The 17,341-nt window shown below is 33.6% G+C and overlaps 1 protein-coding gene across 1 annotated transcript in view; it reads right to left on the bottom strand.

The window, feature by feature from the left end:
• LOC133186696 (protein cycle-like) overlaps window positions 1-17,341 on the bottom strand; it is a 63,975-nt gene that overhangs the window by 21,231 nt on the left and 25,403 nt on the right. The window contains exons 4-9 of the mRNA XM_061321950.1: window positions 16,468-16,509; window positions 15,547-15,704; window positions 14,909-14,985; window positions 7,438-7,530; window positions 6,867-6,984; window positions 309-482 (exon numbers count right to left, since the gene is read on the bottom strand). Of these exons, the coding sequence (XP_061177934.1) occupies window positions 309-482; window positions 6,867-6,984; window positions 7,438-7,530; window positions 14,909-14,985; window positions 15,547-15,704; window positions 16,468-16,509 (662 nt within the window). The remainder of the gene's footprint in view (window positions 1-308; window positions 483-6,866; window positions 6,985-7,437; window positions 7,531-14,908; window positions 14,986-15,546; window positions 15,705-16,467; window positions 16,510-17,341) is intronic.

Raw genomic sequence — 17,341 nt, 5'->3', positions numbered from 1 at the left:
GAGGGATTAATCTACAAAATATCATACATGTATCATAGAGGTTTTCTACTTGTGATATATCATACAACTACATGTATCTTACACAAGTATTTCTTGTAAAATATCATACAGCCATGTATCACATTGAAGTATTTCCTATCAGTGAAATATATTATAACACTTATACATATCAGAGAGAAGGATTTTGTATCTTCAATTGAAGGATATTCTTATGACAAAACTGCAAACTCAAGTGAATTCTTGGCTTAGACAATCTAAAACTATTACAATATACACTGAGTTTAGTGTAATGGGGGCAAACTAACTACCTGATTTTTTCTTCCGACTACAGAGCTCCAGATCGATGTCCTTCTCGGATTTGAGTCCTGAACACAGATCTGTAACGGAGCTTCCTGATTTCATCCGACAGAAGAACGACCGTCGAGCACCAGAACAGAGGTATGTTGGTCGCCGGATCAGTTCCGTTTTTACTGGCATCATGGCTAAATCAAATCAACATCATCATGTAAATTCACATAATGAAAAATTTTAAACCTCAGTTTCTTTCATAACAATTTATGACAGACAATGTACGTTTTGTATATAATAAAAACAAATTCATACATTTATATAATATGTCCTCTTTTATATCCCTGTCTGTGTGCAAAAACATGAGATCGTATGTTAGAACCTCAAAAATTTCTATCATTTAATTCCTTTTTCAAATTAATTAGCTTCTTTCTATTTATAATCTTCATAAGACAAAGAATGAGCAAGAAAACAGAACTGTGAATGATGAGACTGCAGATCTTCTAAAGCTCTATCAGCTGTACATATTTGTTTTCTTTTGCTTACAAATAAAAGGAACTTTAAATTCTACAGAAATTCTGATTCTGCACCATCAGTATAAGATAATTTTAAATTAACATGAAGCCAATGGGCCATAATACTTTTTTGAGTCACCTTGGCCCTGCTATTTTTCAAATGAAGATTTTAAGAAAATGTCGGCTCTTTAATCACAAAAAACTTTGACCCCAAATAGTTGCCCCATTCTAATCTCAAGGGGTCATACATTTGAATCCACACATTTATAGGCGTGCTTAAATATGACTAGCATGGCCTTGCTGTTCTGGAGATTTTTTAAATATTTTTTCCCCTGCATATTTGCATTATATACATTTTGTAAAATCTGACCCCTGATTCTAAACTTACTCTAACCCCAGCGTCCATAAAATGAAAAAGAAAAGTTGAATCCCACAAATCGGAAATAATTGGATGATTGTGACCCTGCTACTTTTTGCAAAAAGACCTTTTTATTGAATTTCTTGTATATTCCAAAGTAAAACACTAATCCCCTATTGTAGCCTCATCCTACCTCTAGGGGGGCATGATTTGAACAAACTTGTGTCCACACTACCTGAGAATGCTTGCATATTAAAATAAAAAATCTCTGCTGTTCTTGAGTTTTTTCCCCTATACATATATAATCTAATATAAAATTTTAATCTCCTATGGCATCACAATACCCCATGATTTGAACAAACTTGAATTGGAAACTTTCACATAGTTAAATCTTTTCTGGACCTGTGATTTTTAAATGACCCAACTCTTTTCTTTATTATTGGAAGTGGGCATGGGCCATCATATGAATAAATTTTAATCCCCTTTATCCAAAGGTACTCTGAAATAAGGTTCGTTAAAATCAGTCCACTGGTTTTAGGAGAAGATGAAAATGTGAAAAGTTAACACAATGATGACACAGACAGACAACAGGCAAATTTCAATCAAAAACGTGAGCCTCTGCCTCAGGTAAGCCATACGAACCATATGGTTTTTAGTAACTGTTTCTCATATGTGCTGTGTTTAGCATAGTTTGAGAGCTAATAATGAAGATCTACACGAGTCGACAATTCACATTTATAAAACAATTACATAATAAATCAATAGTTAACTCTACAAATCAATAACTCAATCTCATGCAGTTACTTAGAAGTTCAAATTACCCTACAGAGAATACAACGAATGCTTGCATCACTTTTAAAGAAAAATTATCCTTCTATTAAGTTTGAAATTTCAAGGGGGATATCTGATTGGATTAGAAGATTCAGTAGAAATTGAAAAAAAAAGTTGCTTCCGTACTCAAGAGTGATGCAAGAGGCCCATTAAATAGTTAATGAACACCAGAAGAAGGCAATCTCAGCATCAAACAGACAGCAACATGTCACGATCCAGTCTCAAATGATGGCTTACATAAGCTGTATTTCTTTATTTTAGAATCTCTTAAGGTTTCATGAAAAAGATACGGTTTCTGTGGGAACAAATCATAAATAAAATCAATCGTACCAATAAAGTACTAAATACTCTGGAATGCTTTATTATCAATCAGTGAATTACTGAAAACATATAATAAAAATTTCCATTTATTGGGCGTCAGGCATAAATATTTAAAATAAATTTATTGTTTATTTCCTTGATCATTTTCTTTGTAAATTTAATGCAGATACTCTTTTTTTTTTTTGGTGGGGAAGGGATCATCCTTCAAATGTTCTCTGAAGACCCACACAAAGGATGCAGGTTCAAAGTTTACTCATGTTCAATAATACCAATTCCATGATATCTATTTTAAAAGACTGATTTTTTTCAAATTTGGCACAGCAACATTTCTTCTTTTTTTTTTGAGGGGGGAGGGAGGGAGGGGGGTTACATTTCCTTAGGGTACACCAGGAAAATGATTTTTAAAAAAAAGGTATTATCCAGCATGACAAGGTTCAACATCTGATTGATAACTATGGTTCCGAAGTTTAGGTGGCTGGGGAGGGGCTACATGTATAATTTTTTCCCTCTTGAATCTCGTACATTGATACCTTTTGTTTTCCTTTACGAGACTCCCCATAACAAAGCTCACACGTTCAGCTACTGCTTTTTCTGCGATCACCAAAAAAAAATGAGTAGAATTGTCAAAATGGTTTCTCCATCTGCCCAATGTATTGCACAGAGACAATTAATTATGAAAGACAACACTGTTTTTCAGAAATGCATCAATATCCCAATCATCTGACAAATTAAATGTAGTGCTTTCTCATCTATGTATGGCTTTAACAAAATATTAACAACATTTCTATGTGACAATACTTCATTTACACTGCTACCTCACCAGGCAATATATGACACCTGCTAATCACCTACAATTAGCAACTTTACAGTGTCTTGTGTACTGTACTACAGTAAAACTCGTTTAGTTCGAACACCGATATTCACGGATATAGCGAAGTTTTTCATGGTCCTCGGCAAAATTCTTAACAATTCTTTGTAAAATTTTAGTTGGAACACCGATATAGCAAATTCACGGATATAGCGAAGTTTTTCATGGTCCCCGGCAAAATTCTTAAAAATTCTTTGCAAAATTTTATAACGAATTCTGATATAACGAATGTACGGATGTAGCGAACTGATTTTGAGTCCAATAGAGGTTACAATTAATGAAATTTGCATCTTTTATAACAAATTTTCAAAAATCTCATAATTTGATATGTTGAACTGACTTTATTTTCATTAAGTATTTGTATATACAAGAGGTCCAAGGGCCTTAACGGTCACCTGAGTACAACAATTTAGAGGATCCATAAACTGATAAATGAAGCTTTGTTGCCCAATAGCAAGGAAAATAGTACGATTAAGATCATAATAGATGTCTCTATTATTACCTCTCACATTGGCCTCACTTGGCCTTTGAAGAACATTTAAAAAGATAAGTTATTTTTGTTTCATTTTTATTCATTTTTATTCATTTATTTATTTATTTCCAAGTCTACCTGATTATTAAAACTATGAAAGTACTTTTTGCATTATACAATAAATGTTCTTGCATAATTTTCTTATTCTATTAATCTTTCAAATACATTATCTACAGTGATTAATTATCAAAGGTGAATGGCAAAGGGGAATAACTTCACTCAGTAGAATACAAATGAATAGAGCCCTGGCCAGGACCAGAACACTTGACTAAATGGTCCAGATGTTCAAAATTCTGGTAAAAATACCTTGCTTATTAAAACTTTTACTCTGTTTGCTTCTAATATGCCCAGGAGCAGAGGAGATTTTCAAATAAATATGCATTTTCACTATTTAACACAGCCCTACCCTAACACCAGAGCCCATGACCTAGGGTCATAAAAATTTACAAATTTGGAGGAGGTACCCTCATCATCATAACTATGCAATTAGTTGAAGATTTTCAAAGAATTCACACATTTTCACTATATAATCAAAAAGAGCCCCCCCCCCCTCCGAGAAACAACAGAACCCCTGGGACCACAAGTTTTAAAAATTTTGTAAAAGCATCCTTGCTCATCATAACTATACACTTGTTTCTTTGCTTTATAACCAGGAGTAGAAAAAATATTTTGAAAGAAATTATGAATTTTCACTATATAATCAACAGAGTCTCCCCTCCCCCCTTCACCAGAACCCCTGACCCAGGGGCCATGAAATTCACAATTTTGGAAGAGGCAGCCATGCTCATCATAACTATGTACTCAGTTAGTATAATTCATACCCAGGAGCAGAGAAGAAGAATTTCAAAGATTTAATGCATTTTCACTATATAATCAATAGAGCCACTCCCCTCCCCCCCCCCCCCCCCCCCAACACCAGAACCCCTGACCCAGGGGCCATGAAATTCACAATTTTGGAAGAGGCTGCCATGCTCATCATAACTATGTACTTAGTTTATTTAATACCCATGAGCAGAGAAGAAGATTTCAAAGAAATAATGCATTTTCACTATATAATCAATAGAGCCCTGCCCCAACACCAAAACCCCTGACCCAGGGGCCATGAAATTCACAATTTTGGAAGAGGCAGCCATGCTCATTATAACTACATACTTAGTTAGTATATTTCATACCCAGGAGCAGAGAAGAAGATTTTCAAAGATTTAATGCATTTTCACTATATAATCAATAGGGCCCCCCCCCCCCCCCAACACCAGAACCCCTGACCCATGGGCCATGAAATTCACAATTTTGGAAGAGGCTGCCATGCTCATCATAACTATGTACTTAGTTAGTTTATTTAATACCCATGAGCAGAGAAGAAGATTTTCAAAGAAATAATGCATTTTCACTATATAATCAATAGAGCCCCGCCCTAACACCGAAACCCCTGACCCAGGGGCCATGAAATTCACAATTTTGGAAGAGGCAGCCATGCTCATTATAACTACATACTTAGTTAGTATATTTCATACCCAGGAGCAGAGAAGAAGATTTTCAAAGAAATAATGCATTTTCACTATATAATCAATAGAGCCCCGCCCTAACACCAAAACCCCTGACCCAGGGGCCATGAAATTCACAATTTTGGAACAGACAGTCTTGCTCAACATAACTATGTACTTAGTTAGTTTATTTAATACCCAGGAGCAGAGAAAAAGATTTTCAAAGAAATAATGCACTTTCACTATATGATGTATATAGTCCCACCCTAGCACCACAACCCCTGACCCTGGGGCCATGAATTTCAAAATTTTGGTAGAGGGCTCATTGCTTATTACAATCATGCCAACAGTTTGACTGCTTGATGTCCAGGAGTAAAGAAGAAGATTTTTAAAGATTGCATTAATTTTGGTGGTTTTAGCCCCACCCCTCAGGCCCCAGGGGGGTAGGGACCATGAAATTCACAATTTTTGTTCCTCTTCACCCATAGTTGCTATACGCCAAAATTGGTTGAAATTGGTTGAGTGGTTTCAGAGAAGAAGCTAAAAATGTTCAAATGTTAACGCACGACGCACGCCGACAGACAAAAAACAGAAAGCAATAGGTCACCTGAGTGACTCAGGAGACCTAAAAATTCAATTCATAATTTAACCTTAGATATCCAAGGTATGTATTGTTATAATTGCTTCCATAACATATTCGGTAGTTATACTTGAAAGAAAATGTGTATATTGGAAATTCATCAGATATAATTATACGAATTCATTATACGGATATAACGAATTACGGATATAGCGAATTAAATTCACAGGTCCCCAGGACTTCGCAATACGAGTTTTACTGTAGGATATGGCAAGGAAATATGCAAGGGCTTGAAAATTCAGATCTTATGCTCAACTTAAAATAGATTGAATTAAAAAAAAGATTCTTCAAGGTATATATATTCAGCAAAATTAAATATATGAAGTAAAAAAAAAGATTCTTCAAAGTATATATATTAAGCAAAATTAAATATACAACTTCAAAACCAAAAATTGAATGTGTCTTCACTAGTCAGAAATACCATTCCCTTTACAGAAATACCACTCCCCCTTACAGAAATACCATTCCCTTTACAGAAATACCACTCTCTTTACAGAAATAGTATTCCCTTTAAAGATATACCACCCCCTTTACAGAAATACTATTCCCTTTACAGAAATACCACTCTCTTTACAGAAATACCACTCCCTTTACAGAAATACCACTCCCTTTATAGAAAAATCATTCCCTTTACAGAAATTCTATTCCCTTTATAGAAATACCACTCCCTTTACAGAAATACCACTCCCTTTACAGAAATACTATTCCCTTTCCAGAAATACCACTCCCTTTACAGAAATACCACTCCCTTTACAGAAATACTATTCCCTTTTCAGATATACCACTCCCTTTACAGATATACCACTCCCTTTACAGATATACCACTCTCTTTACAGATATACCACTCCCTTTACAGATATACTATTCCCTTTACAGAAATACCACTCTCTTTACAGATATACCACTCTCTTTACAGATATACCACTCCCTTTACTGATATACCATTCCCTTTCCAGAAATACTACTCTTTACACATATACTATCTCTTTACAGAAATACCACTCCCTTTAGGTAATTATTGTCACTTACTTCTGGCATCTATTAATCGTTCCCTGGGGTAGACATCTGATGCTGACAACTGCTCTTTAACCTTGTTAATGTCATGTGGATGAAGGTAATCCAAGAGGCTCTGACCAATCAGATCCAGCTACCAAAATAATTTAAATAATTCTGACCAATCAAATCAAAATACAAACTTGAATTATCCTGAAATTGATTAGATGGAGGAAGAACTTTGAGATATCCAAGGTTTTGAGATATTGAGGGTAAAATGCATGGAGAAAAAGTGGTTGGGACTTTCAAATGACTTCGACATATCCATGGTATTCGAGATATCAGTGTTCAAGGTACCTAAGTTCAACTGTACATGTACATATTTTCTAAGCAATCAGATAATTTATATAAATCTAACCAATTAGATCTAGCTACTTATGTGTTAAAGTTAATGACCATTTAAAAACTCCATATCATTGTAAAGACCATTTAAAAGAGAGACAAATTTTACATCAGGGTATTGACCATTAACAAGAACTCTTTTTATGAAGCCATTGAAATGAATGACTGTTTACAATATTGTTGTTATAAAATGTGGAATACTTACCCTTGTGTAGTTGAGGATATTGCGGACAGATTCTGATACATAGAGAATTCTGGCCCTGTCACAGCTCACAACAAACAGGAATCCTTCAGCTGCCTAACAAAACAGTCACCATTAATATAAATAGTAGGGATGTCAACGAGTACCCCGTTAACCAGGTACTCAATCAAACGTCTGAGTATCCAATACTAAAAATGGTGCTCGATTACTCGGAGGTGTATTTTTTCTTATTTCAAAGTACATCTTTTTATCTGAAATTATCAAAAAATAACTTAAAACTGCAAACGGTTATTAGCGTGTTGTCATCTATACCTGTAAAACACCCGTTATCGCCTATGGCTGTGTATATACAGTAATTAGTGACCAATCACCTGGTACACAGCTGTTCTCACCTATTGTGGTCCTTAATTTTTGGATGGCTTCAATGATTGCTTTCAGTGAACATCAATTCAATTAAATATGGTCTATTATCTTCAAATCATTTTTAAATTATTTAGTTAATATATGGCAGCGAAATCAGACATGCAGAGAAATGTTGCTACCCACTTCAAAAGTGAAGAAATATTTAGAAATAACTAAAGATTCAAAAAAATGTTGGAAGTCAGTTAATTAGTAAATTTATATGGGGGAAACAACCAAATATATTATTTTACCTAATGATGAGCCTGAGTTCTTAACTTTGCAGAGAAAATTGATGAGGAACATGACAGTTTTGTAATAAATGGGGAATCACTACATATGTTTTAGGAAAACGATTCAGGATTGTACTCATAAGCTTCAAAGTATGAAAAGTTTATTGCCGGTGTAGCATAATATTTTGATACCCCGATATATTGAACCCGGGTTCAAAATATCCCATAATATTTTTATTTATATAATATTTTTAACCCGGGTTCACTTTTTCACTGCGATATAATGGATCCCCTTATAAAATATGGAACCTGGTGGGTTCATAATACTATGGTTATAATATATTTGCCCCAGGTTCAAGATATTATGGTTGCAAAATGTTAACCTCCCACAGTTTTTACTTTATTTGGGGTGGACATGGGGGTCCCCATTTAATCTTCTCCAGTTAAGAGAGGGGGTTCAAGATATTATGACCATAAAATATTGATGGCCTTCTGAATTTTTTTCTTTTGGGGTTCAGCAGAATAGTGTTTGTGAAATATTCAACCCCGTAAGAGTTCTCAAAATCTGGGAATAAAATAATATGGCTGTTAAAAACAACCTCACCCTAAAGGTTAATTGTGGGGTTGGAGTATATCCATTGAAAAGTAAAAAGAAGGGGTTCAAGATATTATGATCATAAAATATTGATGACCCTATGGTATGTGTGTGTGTGTGTTTTTTTTTCCATGGGGAGTGTAATAATTTCAAGTCATTATGATTGCAAAAATGCGACCAATATCTGCATTTCGGATCGTGCCATCCCCACCATACTAAAATGGCTATACCATATAATCTCGCAAGAAGGATCTGTACCATTGTGAGCAATATCAATGCAAGGGATATCCGTCTGGAGGAATTAAAATTTTATTTATTAAGCCAAAAATACCCAGAGCAACTTGTAGATAATAGTTTTATGAAAGCCAAGGAGTGTGATAGAACACAATTACTTTCAAACACATGACATGCGAAGGATGGAGAGACATACCCTTTGTTCACACGTTCAATCCGAGAAATAAAAACATCAATTCAATTGTTTATGAATTAAATAGCCTACTTAGAGAGGATGATCAAATGAAAAGTGTATACAAAAACTGTCGTTTTATCATCAGTAAACGTCAATCCAAAAACCTTAAGAGAATACTTTAATCCTCCCAATTCGCTGACCATACTCATACAGTGTCAAAGTGTACGGACCCTCGGTGCGGTACATGTGACTACATTACAGAAGGGACAAGTTATAATTTTAATGGGCGTGAATTTAAAGTAAATGATAACATGTCATGTGATACGAAAGATGTCATATAGGCCATCGCATGTCCTGGATGCAAAGAATATTACATTGGTAAAACTGGCAACACTCTCCGTGCCCGTGTACGTGTATATAAGCAACAAATCAGTATACCTGAATATGGACAAATCCAGTTAAGTGCACACCTGGAAACTTGTGGAAAAAAATGATTTAACATTTTCCCTTTTTATAAACTCAGATGTGCCCGTGATCATCCAGAGACGGGAAAAAGAAAGGCATTTTATTTGTATTCTAAAGCCAAAACTTAATTGTCTCTTATAAATTACCTATGATTTTCCCGAACTTTTACTAGACCATTGTAGTATTTTATCTATGATGTCACAATATAGACATTTAACATTCCACTTAGTTTAATGTACGTAATAATCATTGTTACTATGTTACTGCTGTGTATACATTTTTGTAATGTAAAGCTTCTGAACATTTACTGGTATATATATATATATATATATATATATATATATATATATATATATATATATATATATATATATATATATATATATATTAGGGATGTCAATTTTATTCGGACAGCTTAGTTGAATAGTCGGAGGCTTTAGTCGAATATTCGTTGAAATTTAAATTAATGTTTCATGTCATTTTACTATTTGTCTTTTATAGACTAGTTGTACAATATTTATACTATGCTATCAACATTATACAATGAATATCTGAATCGTAAACATTTACGTTGTACAATAAATACATCTACATGCATCCACTGTATTTGATTTCAAATATAATATTTACTTCACATTTTATCTAAATGCAAAATATCAAACACTGGCATTTGTCCTTTTTTTTTTCATAAGGCTGGTACATGTACCCGTTACTTGAAGTCATTTGTACGTGTTTTGTTAGTGATCTATAGCTATGACTGGTAAACAATTAAAGCGTGTCTCTTATAAAAACAGAGAGAGAGCTTGCGATAAATTTTAATTATGAGATTTTGTGCAAACAATCAATACAATCTTAAAATGACTGTATGATATTCATATCAGAAAGAAACACCATTTAATTACGCTAACTGTCCTCCAGTTAACGTGTATTTACAATTTTGTAAAAGCTGTTTAGTTATTCTTTATGAATAGTTGCATTACGTCAAATCTTATGGAATTGCAGGTTGAAACTTTATTATTTAAATCAAAACCAAACAATTCTTGAACGCCCTCTCCATTTACAACAAGAGGTAGACATTCCTTGATAATCATGTTTGTGTTAGCAACATTTTCCTTCCGGCTCTGCTTTTTTGTCATTTTTGCGGAGAAGTTACTAGGAAAGTTTTACTTTTAAGACTATATGTTTGACGGATTCAGCATATGATACATAATATTTGATGTTCCACTGCAGAATACAAGTTCAGTTTCACAGAAACTTGATAACTTGCTTTTCACTGTTTTTCCATCCTAACATCATATAAAGTATGCCAAAAACTGTAGATTTTGGAGGCATGTTTGCCGAACATAAATCGACATATACATAATTTCCTTTGAACAGTTAAACCTTATCCCGAGTTTTACTTACGAGAACATTGATCTGTAAATAAATGAAATGGGCGGATCCAAGTTCATTACCTTGAATTTAAAATTACTATTAGCTAACACATTTTTAACGAATAACCAACTAAAGAAATTTTAGTCGATAGTCGGTATGATCGAACGATAGTCGAGTACTCGAATATTCGTTGACATCCCTAATATATATATATATATACATGTATATATATTCTTTCTAAAAATTTATAATCCGACTTAAGGAACAGACTAAAAAAAAAAAATGAAAAAAGCAAAATTTTCATTCTTTTTTCTCCAATATGCTCTGAAAACATGAACAAAATGTCAATTTCTTTTTCTTTCTTTTTTTGCCATAATTTATGGACTAAAGTAATGATAAGGCATTTATAAAACTTTAAATAACAGTGTATTGAAAAACAATGTGCAGCAAACAAAACAGAAAATGTTAAGATTTCCTGTGGGAAATCTACTAAAATAACTGAGACATCATGCAGTCTTTGCATGATATCAAGGATAAATTAGCAACCTATATAATCTTGTCACCTTACAGTGGTAAGCAGATTTCAAACCAATATTTTGTTCATCCTTCTGTCACAAACCATGACGTCAAAATTAATTACAAGTCTTATTATCTGCGTTGTCAGCCTCCGAAAACAAAAGCTTATTTTGTAACCGATTCAGTACAAAGTCTCCAGAAGACAGCAATGTCATCTAACAATAGGGACGACTTTGATTTAAATGATCTATTTTTATTATTTGCAGGAATAATTTTTTTTTCAAAAGAGATGTAAAAGAATTAATATTTCATCTTCTTACGTAGGTAATTTTCTACAGTGAAAATATGTGTGTAAAACATTTAAATGAGGTACATCAAGAGTTTGAATTAAAGTATTTACATCACAGACTTGGAGGCATCATTGTAGATCTTTGAAATATACATGTAGCATCATCACTGGTTCCAATTTATATGTGTGAACTTGAAATTACAAAAAATTTGAAGTGAAAGTACATGAAAAATCCATTTTCAGTAAATCAAAAACTCATTGTGCCATTTATAAAACAGCTAACAGCTTTGTCAGTTTTATAATTTACATTGATGTCAGCTAATATGACATCAAAGGTACACCAGTTAAGGAATGACTGCCTATTGGCTTTTTACCTCACCTAAGCCAAAGGCTCAAGTGAGATTTTCTGATCAAAATATGTCTGTTGTCTGTCGTTGTCAGCGTTGTTGTTGTTAACTTTTCACATTAAATTTTCAACTTCTTCTCCAGAACCACTGAGACAATTTCAACCAAACTTGGCACAGAGTATCCTTGGGTAAAGGGGGTTTTCAAGTTTGTTCAAATGAAGGGCTGCACCCTCTTCCAAGGGGAGATAATTAAAAAATAATGAAAATTGGGTGGGGTAATTTAAAATCTTCTCAACAACCACTGAGCCAGAAAAGATGTTCTGTCATGTTATGAATGCTTTCTGGGGTAGTGAAGATTCAAGTTTATTCAAATCATGACCCCAAGGGGTAGGGTATTAGGGCCACTATGGGAAATCAAATTTTTACATAAAAATACTTAAGAAAAATCTTTAAAATTCTTCTTCTCAAGAACAGCAATGTCATGATATTAAGTCATATTTAGATGGAAGCATCCTCAAGTTGTGTTGATTCAAATTTGTTCAAATCATGACCCCCGCGGGTAGGGTGGGGGCCACTGTGGGTGATCGAAGTTTTTCATAGGAATACATAGAAAAAAATATTTAGAATTTTTCTTTTCAAGATCAGCAACATCATGATTAATTGTATTTATATGGAAGCATCCTCAGGTAGTGTAGATTAAATTTTGTTCAAGTCATGACCCCTGAGGATAAGGAGGAGCCACTATGGGCGATCAAAGTTTTTCATAGGAATACATGGGAAAATCTTTGAAATTCTTTATCTCAAGAACAGCAAAGCCACAAAGCCATGATTAGTTATATATATACTGAAGCATCTTCAGGTAGTGTAGATTCTAATTTGTTCAAATCATGACCCACAGGGATAGGAAGGGGCCACAATGGTCAATCAAAGTTTTACATAAGAAAATATAGAAAAAAAATCTTTAAAGACTTCTTCTTCAGAACGGCAAAGCCATGATTAGTCATGTACATGAATATATATGGAAGCATCCTTAGATTCAAGTTTATTCAAATCATGACACCCTGGGGTAGGGTGGAGCTTGGGGTAGGGTGGGGCCACACTATATTATCTTACTTCTACATAGGAATATGTTGGGGGAAAATCTGCTGATAAAGAACAGAAGGGCCATAGTTACTCAGGTGAGCACTGTGGCCCAAATCTGACCAAAAAACGGTAGAAACAAGAAAAGTTTGGAGGTAGCCATCTTATCTGCAAATCCTGTACACCACTGAATACAATTTAATGATTGACTGGTTGATTGTATGTTGTTTTATGTCCCATTTGAGAATTTTTCACTCATAAAGAGATGTCTACAATTTCATGAAACTTTCACAAAAAATGAAACACTTACAGAGTGGCACTGTGCATCATGATAGGTTTTTTTTTCTGAGAGGACTTGTATCAGGTAATGGACATGTCAATTAGGAACACCCCATCTTCTCTCATTCAAAATCAAACTTCAAGGTAAAAGTCATGGGATCAAAAGTATATTTCGAAAGGTCTTGTCACAGGTAGAGCACAGGTCAAATATAATTGTCCTATCTTCTCTCATTCAAAAGTCATCATCAATGTTAAAATTTTAGAAAAGTAGGTCAAAGTTCAAGGGTCAAGAATCATAGTATAATTGGAAAGGCCTTGTCACAGGTAATGCACATTTCAAATATAAACACATCCTATCTACTCTCATTCAATACTTATCACAAATGTTAAAATTTTTCAAATGTAGGTCAAACTTCAAGTTCACTGGGTCAAAAATCATAAAACATTCTTAAAACTTTAACCTGGTTATTCAATTGGAAAATATAGTTCAGAATCCAGTATCCAAAGCAGGATTGGTTGTGTCCATCTATAGATGCAACATCATCCCTGCAAGTTTGGTCCAGGTAGGGCAGATAGTTACTTGGGAATGAGTCTTGCTCCAAAAACATTAACCTGGTCATTCTTCTGGAAAAATTTGCTGAAAATGCAGCATATGAAACCTGAATGGTACAATGAAACATACTAAATGCATCACCCATGCTGCTATGATCAACATAGGGTATAGAAACACTTGAAATAAAATTGCTCCAAAAAACATTAACCTAGGACACTGAAATTGATGCCAAGGGTATTACATAAGCTCCCCAACTTTGTAAAGGTGATCTAAAATTCATAATATTTCTTTTTTAAACCTTGGATTTATAGATCTACTTAGGGCCAAACACAAATGGTGATTTAAGTATACATTCCCTCCTACAGCTTCCTTCGGGGGGTTGGGGAGGGGGTATAATTATCCTACGTCAATGTATCAATACCTTCTAATAACCAGTCTTGTTTAAAATATTATTTCTATGCTAAAAAAATACAGTCACATGATTTATCTCAAATTATGTCAATGTCATGTCTATAAATACCTTCCAATAAGCAGTCTTTTGTGAAAATAATGAATTTTTTCTGCACTAAAAAATACAAGTGTAGTCTATGAATTGCAGATTGGAAATTGCTGATATGGTCAATTCTAAAAGAAGGCCAAAGTACCCACTAATTGTTGCAGATAGTCAATAGAAACAGTTACCAATCTTAACGCACAAAAGACCTTGGCAAAGCCAGTGATAAAGTGTGGATGCATCAACAATCGTACAGATTTATGGACGGAAAGCAATCTACATGTTATGTAAATAACCTGTCAATGACTGATGAACATAATTCAGACTAGTTTCTAGTATTGTGACATGTCGGTTGTCCAAAAAATCTTATTGGTAACTTAAAGGAATGTACCAAGACACCTTTGAGCACTTGGCACTTAGTGCTCTTTCAAAGAGAACTTACCTCTAGAATTAGATGTTTGAGATCATCGTCAGAGAGAAAGGAGGGTCGAGCTTCAGGTATCGACATAGCTGCACCTTCTGTTAAATATAATATTGACCATTCAAAGCTTATCTGTTATCTATCATTACAGTATGGATTTCCATATCTGCTTAATAATTTTGGTTATTTCCTTATGATCATATAAATACATTTCTTATTATTCACTATAAAGATATAAAATAATTGGAGCAAAATTTCCCACCTCGCAGCATTTTGTAGTTACATTGCTGTTAATAAAATCATCTTTTCAGCATAAAGAAACATATTCCTTGAACAATATTTCTAAAAATCCAACAGCATTAAGCCACATTTCTCAGAAACTCAGCAGCATTAAGCAATACTTATTAAAGCTTTTTAAACAGTCTCTTATATTAAGCCATCAGCATTAAGCAATGTTTTTCTAAAACATCGCTTCTAACAATACCGTCAGCAAAAAGCAACGTTTCCAATTTCTAAAGTAACATACATTGTAACCTTTTTCAAAGACTTGTCTCTCAAACAGCCAAAAGCATTTGAAAAAAGTTTATAATCTAGTAGTTGTGGATTGCACTGCCATGGTAGATTACTTTTTTTATCTAATATACCCTGAGATTGTTTACCTCTGAGGGACTTGAGATGCTGTACCGCCATTCGTAACACAGTTAACTTGTCCAGTTTTCTGTTCATGGCGTTACACATTGGGAGCATTGAAGACAACTCGGTGATGTAAGCATTCATTTTGTCTCTCCTCCTTTTCTCAATCTCACTGTGGTTTTGTCTGCCAGAGTAAAAGATAATATGTGATTTGCTTTTTGTAAAATCATTAATGTCATCTATTTAATTATTTAGTTTTCAAATCATATAATCTACACTATGCAGATATATACAATTACTGCTGTTTTTGAGGTCAATACATTGAGCTACCTGAAGAGTAGAATATTCACCTAGGCCAAAGGGTGAGGTGAATATTGTACTCTGAGGGTTGCTAAATCATTGTATTGTACAATGCAAATACTGTAAATAACCAAATATTTGTAAAACCTTATTTTTGCAAGATAGTTATTTGGTATTCATATGTGAGACAAAATTTTCACAAATTTTAATTATTGTTTATATAATCTTTTATAATATGAAAATACTTGAGAATGAAATTTTCACCAGCAGAAGGTCTCGCATAATTATGTAAAAATAAAGCTCTTGCAAATAAACTAGAAATATAATACATAAAATGTGAGTGGAACGTTAAAATAATCATTTCATCTATGAGAGCAGAAAAAATTCAGGTTAAGTCATTTTTCATATGTTTCGTATAATCTGAAAGGTTCCAGAATTGAATTTTTGGAATGTTGGGAAGTTTAATAAATAAATTTTCACTAATAAACATTAAAAATGATAGGGACTTGACAGGGCTTGAATTTCTTAGCTGAGAAAGTTCTTCAATTGCCACATGTAATCCTGTTATGTTTCTAAATGTCATATCCACTGGTTACGACTTTATCAATACAAAGAATAAAAGACTCTGAAATAAATTAGAAACTTACCTGTCATTTCCTGTCTGAGAGTCCATCATAGTGTTTTTTGACCTAAACAGAAAAAAATTAAACAATATAAAAAAAGATTTGCTGGAATAAGATGATACTGATTAATTGTCACTTAATTCAAGGAAGAGTCAGGAGAAACTCAGCATGTATGTGATAGGCTGGTATTCCCAGCCATTAAGAGACATTTCACATTGTGTGGATATAATTAAGGGGGGTGTCTGTAATGATATTGAAAATTAGAGGTCATCTGAAGGACAATGCTAATAAAAAACTTACTATAGTTAAATATAGTTTACTTTAGTTCACATAAGTTAACGACAGTAAATACTTGGACTTGGTACTTCACTATTGAAATTTTTTGAGATGTAGGGCCTTAATATTTCTTTCATTACACACAAATGATGTAAATGTTAGAAATAATATGTGGAAATACAAGTAATATTTCCTTTTAATATCAGAAAAATGCATGTAAGACTCGGAGAAAACGAAATATAGCAATTTGGAATAAGTAAAAATAATTTGTTTACTACAGTAAAAACTTTGACACTGTAGCCAACTATTCTATACCATCCTCTGGAATCTTGCAAAAGTGCCTGTTAATGTACCTAAATTTGACACTACTGCTGAATTGCTTCCGTATCAATATAGCTAATCATGGCTTTGCTGTTTATGATAAGATGATATAATTGTAAATATTTTTTCCAATATCTGCTTAAGTAAAACTTTAATCACATATTGTGGCCCCACCCTACCCCTGGGGGTCATGATTTGACCAAACTTGAATCTACACTACCTGCAGTTTCTTCCATTTAAATAGGGCTAATCATGGCTTTGCTTTCACAAGAAAATTTTTCCTCTGTATTCCTAAATTAAA

Source organism: Saccostrea echinata, unplaced genomic scaffold, assembly GCF_033153115.1.
Source record: "Saccostrea echinata isolate AGI-Se365-2 ecotype Australia unplaced genomic scaffold, CSIRO_AGI_Sech_v1 ptg000014l, whole genome shotgun sequence".
In the NCBI taxonomy this organism is placed as follows: Eukaryota; Metazoa; Mollusca; class Bivalvia; order Ostreida; family Ostreidae; genus Saccostrea; species Saccostrea echinata.
The sequence above is the reverse complement of the archived record's forward strand: the minus strand, read 5'-3'. Positions and strand labels throughout refer to the sequence as shown.